At 36.7% G+C, this 17115-nt stretch overlaps 1 protein-coding gene across 4 annotated transcripts in view; it reads right to left on the reverse strand.

The window, feature by feature from the left end:
• PRP4K (pre-mRNA processing factor kinase PRP4K) overlaps positions 1-17115 on the reverse strand; it is a 50406-nt gene that overhangs the window by 21557 nt on the left and 11734 nt on the right. For 3 of the 4 annotated variants that reach the window (XR_013959934.1, XR_013959935.1, XM_080656212.1), the window contains exons 2-6: positions 13912-15111; positions 10454-10630; positions 5460-5615; positions 4433-4514; positions 2477-2687 (exon numbers count right to left, since the gene is read on the reverse strand). Coding sequence is in view for 2 of the 4 variants with exons in the window: in XM_080656212.1 (XP_080512338.1) it covers positions 2477-2687; positions 4433-4514; positions 5460-5615; positions 10454-10630; positions 13912-15111 (1826 nt within the window). In the remaining 2 variants the exon portion in view is untranslated. Of the gene's footprint in view, positions 1-2476; positions 2688-4432; positions 4516-5459; positions 5616-10453; positions 10631-13911; positions 15112-17115 lie in introns of all 4 variants that reach the window. The other variant, XM_080656213.1, reaches the window with a different exon arrangement.

Below are 17115 nucleotides of genomic sequence, written 5' to 3' on the forward strand. Positions count from 1 at the left end.
CTCAGCTATCTCACTTCTTAAGAAACCATCTCAAAGATACAGTGGCAAGCATAAAAGAAAAATGACTTAATGCACAACACTATTCTAACTAACTCTCCAATAAATAACCAACAACTGGACAAACCTCAAATATATACCATTAGAAGAGAGGTTAAATAAACTATGTCACATTCATTTCATTGGAATAGATAACAGTTATAAAAAATAAAGATATTTTCATACAGATGAGTATATATAGTATACTTTTAAAATATATATATTTTTATTGATTTCAGAGAGGAAGGGAGAGGGAGAGAGAGAGAGAGATAGAAACATCAATGATGAGAGAATCATTGGTCAGTTATCTCCTGCATGACCCTACTGGGAGTCAAGCCTGCAATCCGGACATGTGCCCTGACCGGAAATTGAACCCGGGACCCTTCAGTCCCCAGGCTGACGCTCTATCCACTGAGCCAAACTGGCTAGGGCTTTGCTATAATATGTTTTTGTTGTGCCTGTGTAGGTAGATTAAATAAACTATAGCACATTCATTACATTAGAATAAAATGCAGTTATAAAAAGAAGTAGTTATTTTCATAAAGATGAATGTGTATACTAGTGTGCTTTTCTTTGTGCCTGTGTAGGTAGAACACAAATACATACGCATGAAAGATATTTTGATAATTTTAAAGAAAATTATTAAAAAGCAAATAAACCTAAACCTATCAAATTGGCAGTACAACTTTAAAACAGAGTTGTGACTATATATACCTTGGAATGCATTATAAGAACAAAAAGAACTATTAAATTTCAAAGTGCATTCAGTACATTTTATATTGATAATCATATGGACAATTCTGTATATATGAAAGTTTGAAAATAACCTGAGTTATCAGGTTATTGGTACCAAGTTTTTCACATTTAAAAATATAGAAATAGAAAATCAAATTATTTAATAAAAACTCTATAATCTCAAACTTAATTGGCAATATCAGTATAAATTTCTCCTTCCTAAAAATGTATATTTTTTTAGCTTTGGCTGCAAAAAAGGCCCAGGAGTAATGGGCACCTCAAATTGCCCTAAGATCTCTAAATATTTGCCTACTAAAGGAACCAGGAGCAATAGCTGATTCTGTTCTGGGTCAAGATATGCACAAGGTGGAATAGCCTACTGTGGTAGAACAGGAGTTAGAAAATAAAAGACTGGGCCAAATTTGGCCCCTGACTTATTTTTGTTTGGCCCATTTGTACATTTTTAAAGGTCTAGGGAAAAACATGAAGATTATTTTGTGACGTGAAAATTTTATAAAATTCAAATTTCGGTGTCCATACAGCTTTTTTGCGAACACAGCCATTCACGCTCATTCATTCGTGCTAGCTGTGGCTGCTTCTGTACTACAATAGCAGGGTTCAGTAGTTGGGACAGAAAACAATAGTCTAAAATAATTTACTCTCTGACCTTTTACAGAGTTTGCTGAACTTGACCTAGAAAATATTAAATACTGCAGGATTTGGGTTAAAAAAAACATTAGAAACCAACTTAAAAGGGCTCCTTCCCTATCTTAGCTAAAGAGAGAACAATCTGAACTTCAAAAAGAAAACTGACAGCAATGCATTGTAATACAAGTAGAAAATGATACCAACTAAAACCCAACAAAAATCTCATTGGTCATCTGTGGAAGCACTATGGCACCAACTTTATTCAATACTAAAAATTGCTTAATAAAGAAAAATAATCAAGCATTTATCCTGCCTTTTCCTGTACAAACTACACTTTGGGGTAACCAACGAATGGAAAACTTAAGACAACCACACACATCACTTGATGTAATGATGAAAGTACACACCACCACTTATGAAATATTTTTGCCAAAAAAATTAAGCCTAAATCCATTTAACTCTAACACTAACCACTAGTTTTCAAGAAATACTGAGGACACAGGAAATGAGATAAAAGACATAAGAATGTGAACAAACAAAATCAGAATGGAAAAGTTTACAGAACACATGGCCCTGGTATCCTCATAAGTAAGTAAATGGGGGGTGGGGAGGGTAGGAAATGGAGGGGAAAAAACGATTAAGACTAAGAAAGACTTAAGACATTAGAAATCAACTATTTATATACCCCAAATATATGCGTATCTTATTTGGGTTTTGATTCAAACCAGCCATTAAGTCTTTATCTAACAAAGATACAAACTGAAATATGTACAGATGAAGTGAAATCTTGGCTAGGATTTGCTTTAAAATACTCTAGCAAGTAAACCACAAGGTTATGAATATGAGGGAATTCAATATACTGTTGAGGTTATACAAATAGAAAACATCTACAGAAAACGTCACTGAGATACATTAATACTGTATTACTGTAAGTTTGGCAGGAGTAACATTCTTAAATCCTTTCACTTTCCCCATCCCGAAACAATATCTCTCATAAAATTACAGAGCTAAAAATTCAGAGAAAAGCATGGTCAAAATAAGAATCTAACTTACTCACCATTATTTTGTTCAACTGTCATTAGATTATGCTTGGCTTTTACTGAGGCCTCAAATGTATCAACATTTTCCCGTTCATACTCTTTAACATCAGCAGCTACCCTTTCCAGAATGTCGTCTGGAGAAGGTGACCGTGTACGAGTACTACTCTGGGGGCTGCTGGGTTCAGATGGCACAGACATATTGCTATCTTCAGCAAGATATTTATATTTCTGTAATAACAATACAGTCCATTATTTTCATAAAATCTGATGCTATCTAAATATATCTGCTAAGAGGTGCTATATTACAAAGTCAAATAATGTTAAAACTTTTAAAAGGTATTGATGCCTTCATTGAATCAGATCCACAATCCCTTATATAATTCCAAAATCCACTAAACTCTAAAATAGTTTTTTTATGTATGGTGCACATTCATTAGGTGGCAAAGCTGACTAAAACAGTAATGATACTATTTATAGTCTTTATTTATTTCCCCCAGCATGAACATAATAAGCCTTGCTGCAGAAATATTCATGTATTTGATGATGGGGTGCTGTTCTAGACCCATGGATGGGGCTAATGTACATAAATGCACCATATTACCTTTCTAAAATTCAAATATTTCTGAGTCTGAAGCACATCTGGCCCCGAGGGCTGGAGATAAGGGATTGTGGACCTGGGCAAAACCAAAAAAAATTTCAACCAAGTCTTTAGGAATATCACTTCAATAACAACAATTTCAATGATCCACAAAAGGTAAGTTTCCTCTGGAATTCCAGTTTTGCCCTACAGCCTCTGGTGACTTAAGTTGTTTCTGTCACTCTAACATACCATTAACTGATTTATGGTTTGTTAGGTGTGTTTAGGTGAGCTGCCATGACTGTTCTTCTGTGTGCTGTCCTCCTTATAATGTAAAAAATATCTATCATTTTTCATGTATTTCAGAATTCTGCATTTCAACTTCTTCACTCACTTTCCCATCATTAGAAGAAAATTCTAATGATGATGACAGAAGGCACTTTACAGGGACTGTCATCCACAAAGGTTCTAGTGGCCATGGCTTTATCTTAGGATGGCCAAGGAAGAAGAGACAAACTTCCAAGGCAGCTCACCTTATCATTAAATTACAATATCAAGGACAATGTATAGCACTTCCCACCCATTTTTAAAAAAATGTATTTTTATTGATTTCAGAGAGGAAGGGAGAGGGAGATAGAAACATCAATGATGACAGAGAATCATTGACTGGCTGCCTCCTGCATGCCCCCTACTGGGGATCGAGCCCACAGCCCGGGCATGTGCCCTTGACAGGAATCAAACCCTGGACCCTTCAGTCCACAGGCCGACGCTCTATCCACTGAGCCAACTGGCTAAGGCTCTACCCATTTTTAAAATCACCTAGCTTTAAACTAATCTTAAAATTACTTTTCAGCCCTGGCTGGTTTGGCTCAGTGGATAGAGCATGGGCCTGCGGACTGAAAGGTCCCGGGTTCAATTCCAGTCAAGGGCACATGCCTGGGTTGCGGGCTTGATCCCCAGTAGGGGACGTGCAGACGGCAGCCAATCAATGATTCTTTCTCATCATTGATGTTCCTATCTCTCTCTCCCTCTCCTTTCCTCTCTGAAATCAATAAAAATATACTTCAAAAAAAAAAAATTACTTTTCAGACATTCCATTGAAATAATCACATTTGCATTCGAAAATCTGCCATTTTATTAAACATTAAAAAGTTCTGTTTTCTTTCAACTAGTAACAGGTATAATTTTTTGCTAAATGAAATTCCTCCAATTTATTCTATACTCATTTACGAGGGTTTTCGTATTCATTACCTTAAAAAGGTTTCAATTTTATTAAGAAACTACCATTTTTTTCAAGCCCTATTGAACTGTTACTTTTTTAAGTAAAAAACCTTTATTTTACTAAAATATTGATTATTTAAGGTGGATTGATCAAAATTGTACTAAAATCACATACCTGAACAATTGCTTGCCTTTGTATTCTTCTCTGCTCTATTAGGGCCTCTTCATCTTCTTCTTCTACATCGAAATCTTCGAGGCTTAAAAAAATTACACATATATACACGTCATTAATTTTAAACATCCTTAGAGATACCAAAACCATAATTTTATATGTTTTAAAAATAAAAACTGGAAAATGTAGGTCGGTCATCTGTAAATTTGAGCTAAAGTCTTAAGCTACCTTACTCTCTTTGTCTTCGTTTCTAAACTGTCTCAGTGCCTGGTTTCAAATCCTGGCAAGTAATTTAACCTTCTGTGTCTTATTTTTCTCCTCATTTGTTTCATGGCACCAAAATTGGGAACAAAAGGAAGATCCTTAAATTTAAAAAAATGTCACCATTGGCTCTGCCATGACCTTAGTAAAGTCATTTCACCCCTCTATCCTCAGTGTTCACATCTATAAAACAAGAAGGCTGGGACAGATAAATTGGTACCTTTTCTGAGCCATAGAACCCTTTGAAAGCTATACATCTTTCTCCATCAAAAATGCACATGCAAACATTTACATACAATCTGAAGGGGAATGTAGCTCTACCTCCAAACACTGACCCTGACCAATCCCGACTATCCATTATAGAACTCCTACAATCTTTATGATCCCTTCCAGTGCAGCCTTTTCTATCATCTGTTAAATGTCCACTGGAGAAGAAGCATACTGGACCTTGAACGTGTTAAGATCTAGGTATAACACCTTTTCCCAATTTAATTTTCTCATCACCCAGCTCTAATCAGGGTTTCTTGACCTTAGTACTGTTGACATTTTGACAATTCATTATTGGGGGGAGTTTTGTGTACTAGAGGATGTTGAACAGTATCCCTGGCCTCTGCCTATTGGATGGCCTAAAATATTTTCAGACATTGCCAAATGGGGAGGCAAATAATTCAGAAGCAAATTAATGGGCTCACTTACAATATTCAGGTGGAAAATAAAAATTAAACAGTGTTTCTCTAAAAAGAAAATTATGGGAAAATTCCACTCTTACTTATCTTCAGATGAAGATTCTTGCTCAACTTTCATTCCTTCAGAAAGACTTCCTTTAAATTTATCTTCCTTTACTTTGCTTCTGCTCCTACGTCTACGACCACCCCGTGATCGAGACCGCCTTCTCATACGTGATCTGCTTCTCCGACCTCTGTCCCTATTTGAGAGAAGATGATATATTTTTTTTTCAAAAGCTCAATTTTGCTGTGAATCTAAAACTGTTCTAAAAATAAAGTATTAAAAAAGTTGATTAAAATTTAAAGTAAAATAACATAGTATCAAAAAGATTGGAATAATTAGCTTAACTGAAAATAAAACATAGCTACCCTACTTATTGACTACACCAGAACACAGAGAACTACAGGGGTGATGGAAATGTTCAACATTTTGCCCTAGCTGGTTTGGCTCAGTGGATAGAGCCTTGGCCTGTGGACTCAAGGGTCCCAGGTTCGATTCCGGACAAGGGCACATGCCCTGGTTGCGGGCTCAATCCCCAGTCGGGGGCATGCAGGAGGCAGCCAATCAATGATTCTCTCATCGTTGACGCTTCTAACTCTCTCTCCCTCTCCCTTTCTCTCTGAAATCAATAAAAATATATTTTTAAAAAATGTCCTACATCTTGACAATTGTGTCAAGTCATTTCACCCCTCTATCCTGGTAATACAGCTCTTTGTCAAAACTTATGAACTGTACACCAAAATGGGTGAATTTTATTTTATGTAAATGATACTTCAATAAACCTGATTTTTAAAAAGATGCTGCTGATAAGGTATGGGATGGACAAATATGATAAAATTCAGTTTAATTAATATGGCCCTCAGATATTTTTATAAATGCCTAAAGGTAAAATGCCTCATGTTAAACAAACAGAAACTATTATAGTTCAAACATTAAAGATACAGTTTATGTTAGAAAGATGTGGCACTCCAAGCACACAAAGGTGTGAGTCTCTATAAAAGGACCGGCAAACTCCCTGTTAATCACATCTAACCACCGTGTTTATCTCAAATCTCTTCAGAAACCTCACCAAAAGAGCAGTGAAAGGAACAATTAAAAAGAAAATCTTCAGGCTAAGAAAATGTGAAGAGACATGACAGCTGAGATGCCAACAAAATCTTGAATGTGCAAATCAAAAAGAGCAGTTGAAGATCAGATCTAAATATTAGTCCAATAGGAATGGACAAGGTAAAAAAAGAAACAAGTCAGTATATACCACAAAACCCCAGAAAGCCTTGAGCATTGGAGATACTACGTCCTCTGAAGGATAAAACTCGAGATAAAAGATAAAAAGAATTGTTTGAAAGCCTTTAGGAACAGCTTAATTCTGTGTAGTCCCCTTCCTGACTCAGAAAAAATGCCACTCCCCACTTCACATTCTGGCAAAATACTTAAGATTCTTTTATTATAGAGGTGCTAAGACTTATTTTATAGAGAGGTGCTGGTTGTAAAAACAGGCCCAAGGTACAGGAGAGACACTCTACTGAAAATAGGATTAAGGAGAAGTTGACATTATGAAGAACCAAAACTTCAGGGTAGCAACATCTATCCTCTTCAGCAGGAGATGAGAGGATTCTGGGAAACTCACACATTCAAAAGAAAAGATACATAGTTGTTGATATGATCAAGTCCTCCCCACTTCATCACCCTCAACTGATACCCACTAATCCACAAGTTGCACATGGTCAAAATGAAAGAAAGCTCTGATCCGCAGTGCCTAACTTTCAAATCAGAACAAGCAGCAATGAAAGATCCAGCTATCTGAGCACACTGATTGGTTGCCTCCCAAATATGCCCTTACGGGGGCTGGGGAACCTGCAACTGAGATATGTGCCCTTGATCAGAAATCAAAACTGATTTTGATCCAGGGGCCAAGGCTCTAACCACTGGGAAAATGGGCAAGGCCAAAACATGTTTTAATCAACTGTTTATGTTATCGATAAGGCTTCCAGCCAAGAGTAGGATATTAGTAGTTAAATTTTTGGAGAACGGAAATTCATACGTGAATTCTCCATGTTATTCAAGGGTCAACTGTATAGGTAAGAGAAGACTATAAAGAACAAAAAACTCCACAAAAATTCATTATTATCTTTGACATAAGAGGCACTATTTCCATAAAACAAAAGTAAAATGTTATATATAAAAAAAAAATAAACAGCCAACAAGGTCTTGGGAATAGATATACACATACACACACACACATATATATATAGCAGTAAATATATATGTATATATGTGCACATATATATTTATATATATGGGCTTGGGGGGGGAAATCAGTAGAAGAGTAAGAAGGTAGAATGAGAAAATCTAGACTGAAAGTAGAACAAAACAAACAAAAAAGATGAGTAAAAAGAAAAAAAATAAATGGAATAATACAGAAGGTCCAATGGGAGGAAGGGGGGGAGACAACAATGGGAAATGGGAAAGAAAGCAAACAAAAACAAAAAAAGAGAGAAAATTTCCCAGAATAGGAAACCATAATCATTCTGCATTAAAGGGCCTATCTAGTGCCCAGCAAAATCAATGGAAAGAAAAAGCCACACACTAAGGCACATTATAGTGAAATTTCAGAACACAGGGCATTTATTATAAAAAGAGGGAGAGGGGGAAAAAAGCAAGTCCTGTAAAAACTAACATCAGAATAGAACTTAATAGCAATATTGGAAACTAGAAAACAGCACCATAACAATTTCAAAATTCTTTTTCTTAGAATAATAAAAGACAATTTCAAAATTCTAAGAAAAAATGACATCAACCTAGAATTCTATCCTTTGACATATCAGCAATGAGAATAAAGGATATTTTTTAGAGACATAGACCCCCAAATATAAGTCCTTTCCACATACTTTTCTCAGGAAGCTCCTGGAGATTCATTACCAAAGCAAAGAGGTAAAACATGAGTAGACACACTGGATACAGGAAATGGAATAACACAAAAAGAAAAACAAAGAAATACCAAGAGGATAAGAAAACAAATTCCACAATAATAACTGCATAAGGAGGCCTATTGAAGTATGGTAGCAACCATACTTGGGTAAAAATTGCTGTTTAATATTTTAACCTTGCTGTTTTGGGTTCTGTACGCATTTAAAAGTTATTTTGATTTTCTGAACTTATGTATGATTGAAAACTCCATTGATGGTGGTTTGAAAGCCCATTGATTGTGATCTCACTGGTCATCGAAGCACATTCCTCTGGGACCCAGGACAGACAGTGATCCTAAATTGTCTCAGTAGCTACAGATAACTGAGTTTCGGATGACTCAGTGGTCCTGGAATCAGAAGAGCACAAATTATCCTAAATTGCCCAGGTGGTCCCAGATAATGTGTTTCTGTTAATTCAGTGATTCGTAGATACTTTAGATAACTAAGTTGCTTAATTTCGCTTCTGTAAAAAAATGCTTTTTCGCGAAACAGGTTCCTCATTCCAGAATATAATCGATACTTTTGTGATATTCTGCCAATATAAGCCTGATGTGGCGAGCTGTTCGGGGCTGCGAGGTCTGGGGCACTTTTGCTCCCTCGTATGCTGCCGGCTTTTAATAAATGACTCCATAATTCGATCTTTTTTTGAGGCGTCCTTTGTAAGATGGGGGTTACACTACAACACTATCAGCAGTCAGTTTGGAGCCAGAAGGCAAGAAGCATTAGAATGAAGGTCCTCTCCTCCCCCAATTATTTGCTCAGCAAGGAACAATATGCTTATTATAATAATATTGATTATATCTGGAAGCATACAGAAAGGTGATGAAATCAGGCAGAAGAGAAACATGTGAGATTAAAAATGAATTGTCCAAAGTAGGAAATCATGCCCTGACTGGTTTGGCTCAGTGGATGGAGCATAGGCCTGCGGACTGAAGGGTCCCAGGTTCGATTCCGGTCAAGGGCATGTACCTTGGTTGCGGGCGCATACTCCGTGGGGAGTGTGCAGGAGGCAGCTGATCGATGTTTCTCTCTCATCGATGTTTCTAACTCTCTATCCTGCCCCCTTCCTCTCTGTAAAAAATCAATAAAATATATTTTAAAAAAAGTAGGAAATCAATAGATAATATGGCAATAACTTAAAGAAATGTAAACATACACATGCTTAGACAAAGCATTTCTACTTTAGGAATCTAGGATACAAAATACTCATAGATACGGAAAGATATATCCAGTAGTTGCAATATAAGCCTTTGGTGTACTGTCTCTTTAAATGTTATTCCTGTATTAGTTCAATTAAAAGTATTAAAAGATTAAATAGATCCAGAGACATAGAAGCATGAAACAGCCTGTGGAATCTCAAAGGGAAGGTGGGGGAGGGTGGGTGGGTGAAAAGAGATCAACCAAAGAACCTATATGCATATATGCGTAACCCATGGATGTAGACAATAGGGTGGTGATGGCTTGGGGTGGGGGTTGGGTGCTGGAGGTGGGCTAGAAAAATAGAAAAGGTCAATGGGGGGAAAAAAGGGGACATATGTAATACTTTCAACAATGAAGATTTTTTTTTAATGTTAAAAGATTGGCAAATGAACAATCATTTATGCTTTAGGTTAAAATATTTAATGTATATGTGTTATTTTAAAAGGATTCCCTGCTTTAAAGGCAACCTTTTCGATTAAACAACTAACCACATGTGCTTCATATAAAATGATTTCTACTATGGTAAATTAAATAGGTTTTTGCCCAAAGAGTCTTTCATGCCTACTGAGGATATCATCTTGAGGCCATGTTCTTAAGGTGATCAAATACAAGTTAACAGAAAAATAAGTACAGAACTGTAAGACAGACAGAAAACTGGGCTACCTTTTTATTTTCCTATGATGATTTATCCTGCTAGTTAAAAAACAAACACCTAAGCCTAGCTCATTAAATATTTAGCTCTTAAAAAAATAGAGAAAAAATGTCCTACTTTTAAAAGATGAGTTTTTAATGAACACTGATTTATTTAAATTTGAAGGAAAACTATATTAAACATTCAGAGTTTAATGAAACAAAAGGGTAACATCTTTACCTTCTCCGAGGGGACCTGCTTCTTCTTCTAGGAGACCTGCTCCGCCTGAGTGGGGAGCGAGACCTCCTTCTAATGGGAGATCTACTTGTTCTTCTTCGGGTTGGAGACCACCTACTTATCGGGCTGGCATCTTTTGATCTCTCACGTCTACTGAGGATATCGTCACGAGGTCGTGTTCTTAAGGGGACCAAATACAAGTAAATAAGTCAAAATAAATGTATTTCTTCTACATGTAATGGACATCTTAAAAAAGGGCATGCTATTACAGTGATTTCTTAAAATCATTTTTTTTTACTTTTAGGTATTATGCTAATTTTCTATCATTAATGTTTATATAACTTTTAGACTCATGCAAAAATGTTATTGTGAAAAAAATTCTATTTTTAACACATCAATTACATATAATAGCATCTTACAATCAACATCAACCTTAGAGCAGAGGAAATATAAAAAGGGCAGTCCATCTAGTCATGGAAGTAAATATTGGTATAAATTTCCTACAAGAAAATTTGGCAATATTTTTCTAAAACGTAAATGTACATAACAGTAAAGTTTGTAGTTTCATGTCTGTGAACTTATTTTACAAAGAAACCTCACACATCACCCATGAATATCTTTGCATACAATCACGAAAAATTGTAATCAACCTAAATTTTCATTAGTATCAAGTGAATGCATAAATAAGTGGAACAACAAATCAATGTTTCTTTCTCTCTTGCTAAAGAAAAAAAAAATCAATCAATTAATTTTAAAAAGTAATTTTAAAAGATCTGTATGTATTATCAGAGAAGTGTTTGATGAAAAAAGCAAATCACTATTAACATGAATAGTATGACTCCATTTTTGTAAGAAAAAACATTAATATAATTGTACGGGCATAGAAAGGGCTAGAAAGATTCCTCTTAGGAGTAGCAGTGGAAGAATAGAGGGAAAGAATTTACATGCTTCTGCATTTTTTAATTTCTCTTTAATTAAAATTTCTTCTGTAATTAAAAAAATTTTTGTTTAAAAAAACTAAACTCTAGTCCTTAATAAATTCTTCAAAATATCCTTCACAAACTGAAAGCAAATTGAAGGAGACCAGGATCATTAAGAAACACTTTACATAATATAATCAGTAACACTAACAACTACCTCAATGCAAGAAAACTAACGGGACCATTTCATTACAATGTAACTTAGAAGTAGAGTCAAGAGTATCTTTTAAAACAGAGCTCTTTAAAAAGAGTATTATTGAAATTTCTTGAAAAATATGATAAACTCTAGCTTATTTATTTAAACCCATACAGTAAATGTTAATATCATACCTAATAATAGACAAACATGTAAATTGACTGTACCTCCGCTACGCCCACAGCCAATCAGAGTATGCAAATTAACCCAACAAAGATGGAGGTGAATTTACATAGGTAGGCGCCCAGCAGCCAGGATCCCAGGAACTTTCTCAGCACCCAGGTCACTCCGAGGTAGGCCCCCGTGGGTCCTGAGCAACCTGGGAAGGGCCTGAGCCAAGGGGCTCCTGGGCAGGGGCGGAGCCAGGTGATCGGGCGATCCAAGGAAGCTGGGGGTCCCCTGCCCAGGCCCCAAGCCCCGGCCAGAGGTTTGGGGCCTGGGCAGGGGCAGAGCTGGGCGATCGGAGGGAGCTGGGGGTCCCCTGCCCAGGCCCCAAGCCTGGACCAGAGGCTTGGGGCCTGGGCAGGGGTGGAGCCGGGCAATTGAGCGATCAGAGGGAGCTGGGGGGCCCCTGCCCAGGCCAGGAGGCTTTAGGCCTTGGCAGGGGCAGAGCCAGAGATCGGAGGTGATTGGTGTGAACTACAGAGGAAATACCTTTTCTGACCGCTCATTGGCTAAGCTCCCTGTTTGCCACCGGTAATATTCTTAGTAACTTGGGTATAAAAATCCAAAAAGGTGTTCTAGGGTTTTTCCACTGCACTCCTGGAGAAAAAAAGGAAGGTCTACTGCTGGAGGGCTAAGAATTGTCATATCCTGCCCTAGCCTGTTTGGCTCAGTGGATAATGCCTAGGCTTGCTGACCGCAGGGTCCGATTCAATTCTGATCAAGGGCAGGCTCCTCCCTGGCTGGGGCCCAGGTCAGGGCTCATGCAGGAGGCAACCAATCAAAGTGTTCCTCTCACTTTGATGTTTCTGTCTTTCCCTTTCTCTTCCACATTCTCTAAAAATCAATGGAAACATATCCTCAGGTGAGGATAAAAAAAAAAAAAAAAAAGAAATGTCATATCCTATGAAAGACACATCTTGAAAATGCCTAAAGAAAGTTGTCATTTTTTCATGGTGAAGGGACTGGAGTCCGTGTTGATGAAAACACCTTGGTGGCTGTGGTAACTGGCAGTGCCTGCAGCAGCAGGGTGATAGGGCTGGTGCCTTCCCCTGATCAGCCCGGTCGCCTCAGTAGAACTTCCCCTGAGGGCTCCCAGTATGTGAGAGGGGGCAGGCTGGGCTGAGGGACCGCCCCCGCCACCGCCAGTGCACGAATTTCGTGCACTGGGCCCCTAGTATAATAAATGAACAGGAATTCATATCCTTACACAGAATAAGCCAACATTCCCTTAAGTGAAACTTGTCCATAATTTCACATGCCTAATCACTGAATATAAAGATACTTAAAAATCTGTTTCTAAAGTACTTGAGACTAGTCTAAACAATTCCCTACCCCGCCCTTCCAAAATCCTTTCTGTGTCTTAAATATTTATTACTTCTATGATCCTAGTAAATAGGATCAATCTATTTTTCCATTTATAAATTAAGCATGACAGTCACTTCCCTGAGTCACGAGAATTCGAGAAAAGAACTGATGGACCGAATGTATTATACAAATATGAATTATTTTCATTATTATTAGTAAAAAACAAAATACTTTCTTATACCATTCTTCCTAAACTTAAGGGTTTTTTGCAACAATCAGATTCTAAATATTTGAATTAACAAAAAAATATTTCCACTTTCAATTTCGTTGTGTTTTGGAGCCAAAAGCAATTATAGTTTCAATTTATAGTTAGAATTCAAAATCATGCCAATTCAAGAGAATAGACAGATCACAAACCTTAAAACTGATACCTCCTTTTTAACTTTTTAAAGTTGAAAATTTCAGCCTATATTGTTCAATGAAGTGATAATCCCCTCTAGGAAATATACTCCCTCCCCATAAATGGGTATACAGAGCTGTCAAAGTACTTGGATTTAAAGGAATGAGTCTACAAATTAGATACTAAATTAAGAACTTGAAAACTAAAGTTTCTATCATCAAGTTCAGTATTTGTAAATTGTCCCCATCCAAGATACACAATGACAAAAGTACAAATGTTAATACAGTAAATGGAATGGATTATACCTAAAACTATAACTCATTATTATCTCATCTTCCATTGTCTACAAGTTCTAGTTTCTCCTTTAAAATCTGGTGCATTGGTAAAAAGCACTAACATTTTGAAAACAAGTTACCTTGGGGAAGAAAGTCGTCTCCTTTCTGGTTCTCTTCGTTTTCTTTCCAAGGATCTGCTCTTGGCTCTTCTACCGGGAGACAGAGTTCGAGAAGGTGACTTGCTCTGCTTAGACCTTCTATCGTTTAAAAGTGGAGATCTACTTCTTCTGGATTTATCACGTTGTTTTGGAGACAAACTTCTTCTTTTAGGACTACGACCAGGTCTTCTACTGGGTGACCTATTTTCTTTCCCAGAAGAAGCATCTTTAGAGGGAGATTTGATTGGCTTCTTTTCTTTATCAGTTTCAGACCGTTTTGATTTTCTCTCTTTGGACCGTGACCTTCTGTCTTTGGATTTGCCACTTAAGTCAACTGGGGATCTGGATTTTTTGCCTCGATCACGACTTCTACTTTCATTTATAACTGGGGATTTTTTTCTATCTTTTGACTTACTTTTATCTTCAATCTTAACCTTGTCATCAGTAGGAGATCTGGCCTTCCCAATTTTCTCTTGAGACCGCCTTCTAAGGGTAGGAGATTTTGATTTTCTTGCTTGATCTTGAGACTTACTTCTTTTGGATGGACTTTTAGACTTTTTCCTCTCCTTTGATTTGCTCCTAGTTGTCTTCTCTTTAACTATTTCAATGCCTCCCTTACTTTTCTTTTTGTCAGACCTATGTCTAGTCCGTTCTTTGGATCTGCTTTTACTTCGCTTTTTTGTACTATTTTTATTGTCCATAAGTTCAATTTTCCCCTTGGTAGTGGAAGATCTAGTACTAGACCTATTTCCATTTCTTGCCTTTTCATGAATTTCCCCTTCTTCTTCAGAGCCAGATTCATAACCTTGTAATATAAGCCCCATCCCTGACTGGACCTTTCCTTCCATTAACTCATTATCAAGTTCAGCTTTTATCAAGGCTCTCTGTTTTTCCAAGTCTTCCAGTAAAGCTAAATCATCAAGTTTAGTTCTTTTTGCTGGAGACAAACCTTCTTTGTCAGAAGCATCAATAACTTCTTTTCTTTTGTGTTTCTTATGTTTATGCTTATGTTTATGTTTTTTATCCTTGTCTTCTTCTAACGAATGTTTATGTTTCTTATGTTTACTTCTGTGTTTATGCTTCTTTTTTTTGTGACGACTGTGCTTATTTTGAGATTGGTCTTCTGATACTTCTCCATTTTCTTCATGTACACTCTTTTCAGAATTATCAGCATCTTCCATCCTATAAAAATGTATCAAACACGTTTTAAAATCATATAATTTATCAAGCAGTCAGGGTCATAACAAAATAATGATGATAAAATACATTTCAATCTAATACACAAAAGAATCCCTCATTTTCTTCTATTAACACATAGACATATTTGGGAGACTAATCTCTTTTTCCACTTTAAATTCAGAAGCATACTTAAAAAAAAAATCTCTAGGGCCAATATTGAGCATACCCAAAATAAGCACTCCATCATGTGCACCGGAGGCTGATGTTGATTGTGTAAATACACCTCCAAGTGTTAAATCTTCATAGTAAACTAACCAGGAGTTAAAGACTCTTGACCTGTAGCAGCCACTGAGCAATCATGTCATTGAGCCACATCAAAGGGTCTTTTGCAGGTCAACAATAAATCAAAATCAGCAATTTCACATGGTCTAACGCAATATTTATTCAGCTAAGTTTCAAATGAAGAGATTATTTTCCCAAAATATGTTCAGTGGCTTTTGTACTTAACTATTTGGGCTATGCTTAGTTAAAGAATTTATGATTCTAAATTATTTTGCTAAATCCATGCTGTTCAGTATTCCCAGGTTAAACACAGGCTACAACAGCAGTATTTAAATTTACCCTTTATAGTCACTCCATACTGTATTATCACATCCTAGACTATGATATCAAAACCAGACTTTAATTTATCTGAATTAAGGACATCATACTATTTTTGGAGGAAAATATAAATTATTTTGTCAAAATCCTTCAAATTGCACACTCCTTTACTTTCAGTAAGTTTATCAAATAGCTCCTTGCAAGTTAAGAATAAATCTATTTGTTCAATCTCTTTTATCATTTTTTAAAAACCACCTATACTTAAATGTAGATATTAAGGTGTGTAGCAGGAAAACAAACATGTACAAGACCAATACCTGCCTTCCTCAAGAAAATGATAGTCCAGTGGAAAACGAAGTGTAATGATAATTACACAAATAAGGGCATTATGGGATAATGACATGAATAAAGGCATTATCAGAACACTAAAGGATCACCTAAAATCATTTTGAAAATGGTCAAGGGAAGTATCTTAAACGAGCTTACAGGGGAAAAAAAACCACAAGCTATTTGTTAAGCAGGTACTTTGGGTGGAATAAGAAATGTTTATCAGAAGGTACATGAATTGAAAGTAACACTGTAACATTCTCCTAAAGAATGAGTAAAAAATTAACCAGGAGAAAGAGGTACTTTAGGGTGAAAAAAAGTGAAAAGGGGCATAGTTATATATAGCCAACTGTAAGCAGATTAGTGTTGTCAGGGCATCAAACATGTGGAAATAACTGGTCTAATGAAGGTTAAGATCTCGGTGGACCAATTCCAGATGACGAGATATAGCATGAGATTCTGGGAGCAAGTGGCTGAGATACAGTTATAGGCTCACTGGAATCAAAGGCCTAGGAACTGCAAAGTAAGGTTGCTGGATGGATGGTCTGTAATGTAATGACATTGCCATTATGGCAGGGTTGAAGAAGAGTCTGACCTTCCAGCCAAGTCTGTGCTCAATAAAGGACACACTGGAGGTTTGCTTGAAAAGTTTTCAATTAACAATGAGGGGGGTGCAGAATATGGAGAACATAAATACCACATGGCAAGATCTTTGAATTTTTTAGGTGTCAGATTGCCAATATCCATTTCTGGTACTACAGACTCTGGGAAATAAAAAAGTATTAAAATAGAGCTGCAGAGGAAGCTGTGTCTTCTGGTGAGAGTTAGGTTTTAGTTTGAGCTTACTTCTTTCTAATAGGGTATGAGAAGATACGATAAATATAGTAGTGTTCTCTGGATCATCAAATGTTCTCAAAAGACTTGGAAAAAGAAAGCATAATATCTTTGTATTAAAACAAACAAACATGCCAAAACCAGTTTGGCTCAGTGGATAGAGCGTCGGTCTGCGGACTGAGGGGTCCCGGGTTCGATTCCGGTCAAGGGCCTGTACCTTGGTTGCAGGCACATCCCCAGTAGGAG

The sequence above is a fragment of the Plecotus auritus genome, assembly GCF_963455305.1.
Source record: "Plecotus auritus genome assembly, chromosome: 2".
Taxonomy (NCBI): domain Eukaryota; kingdom Metazoa; phylum Chordata; class Mammalia; order Chiroptera; family Vespertilionidae; genus Plecotus; species Plecotus auritus.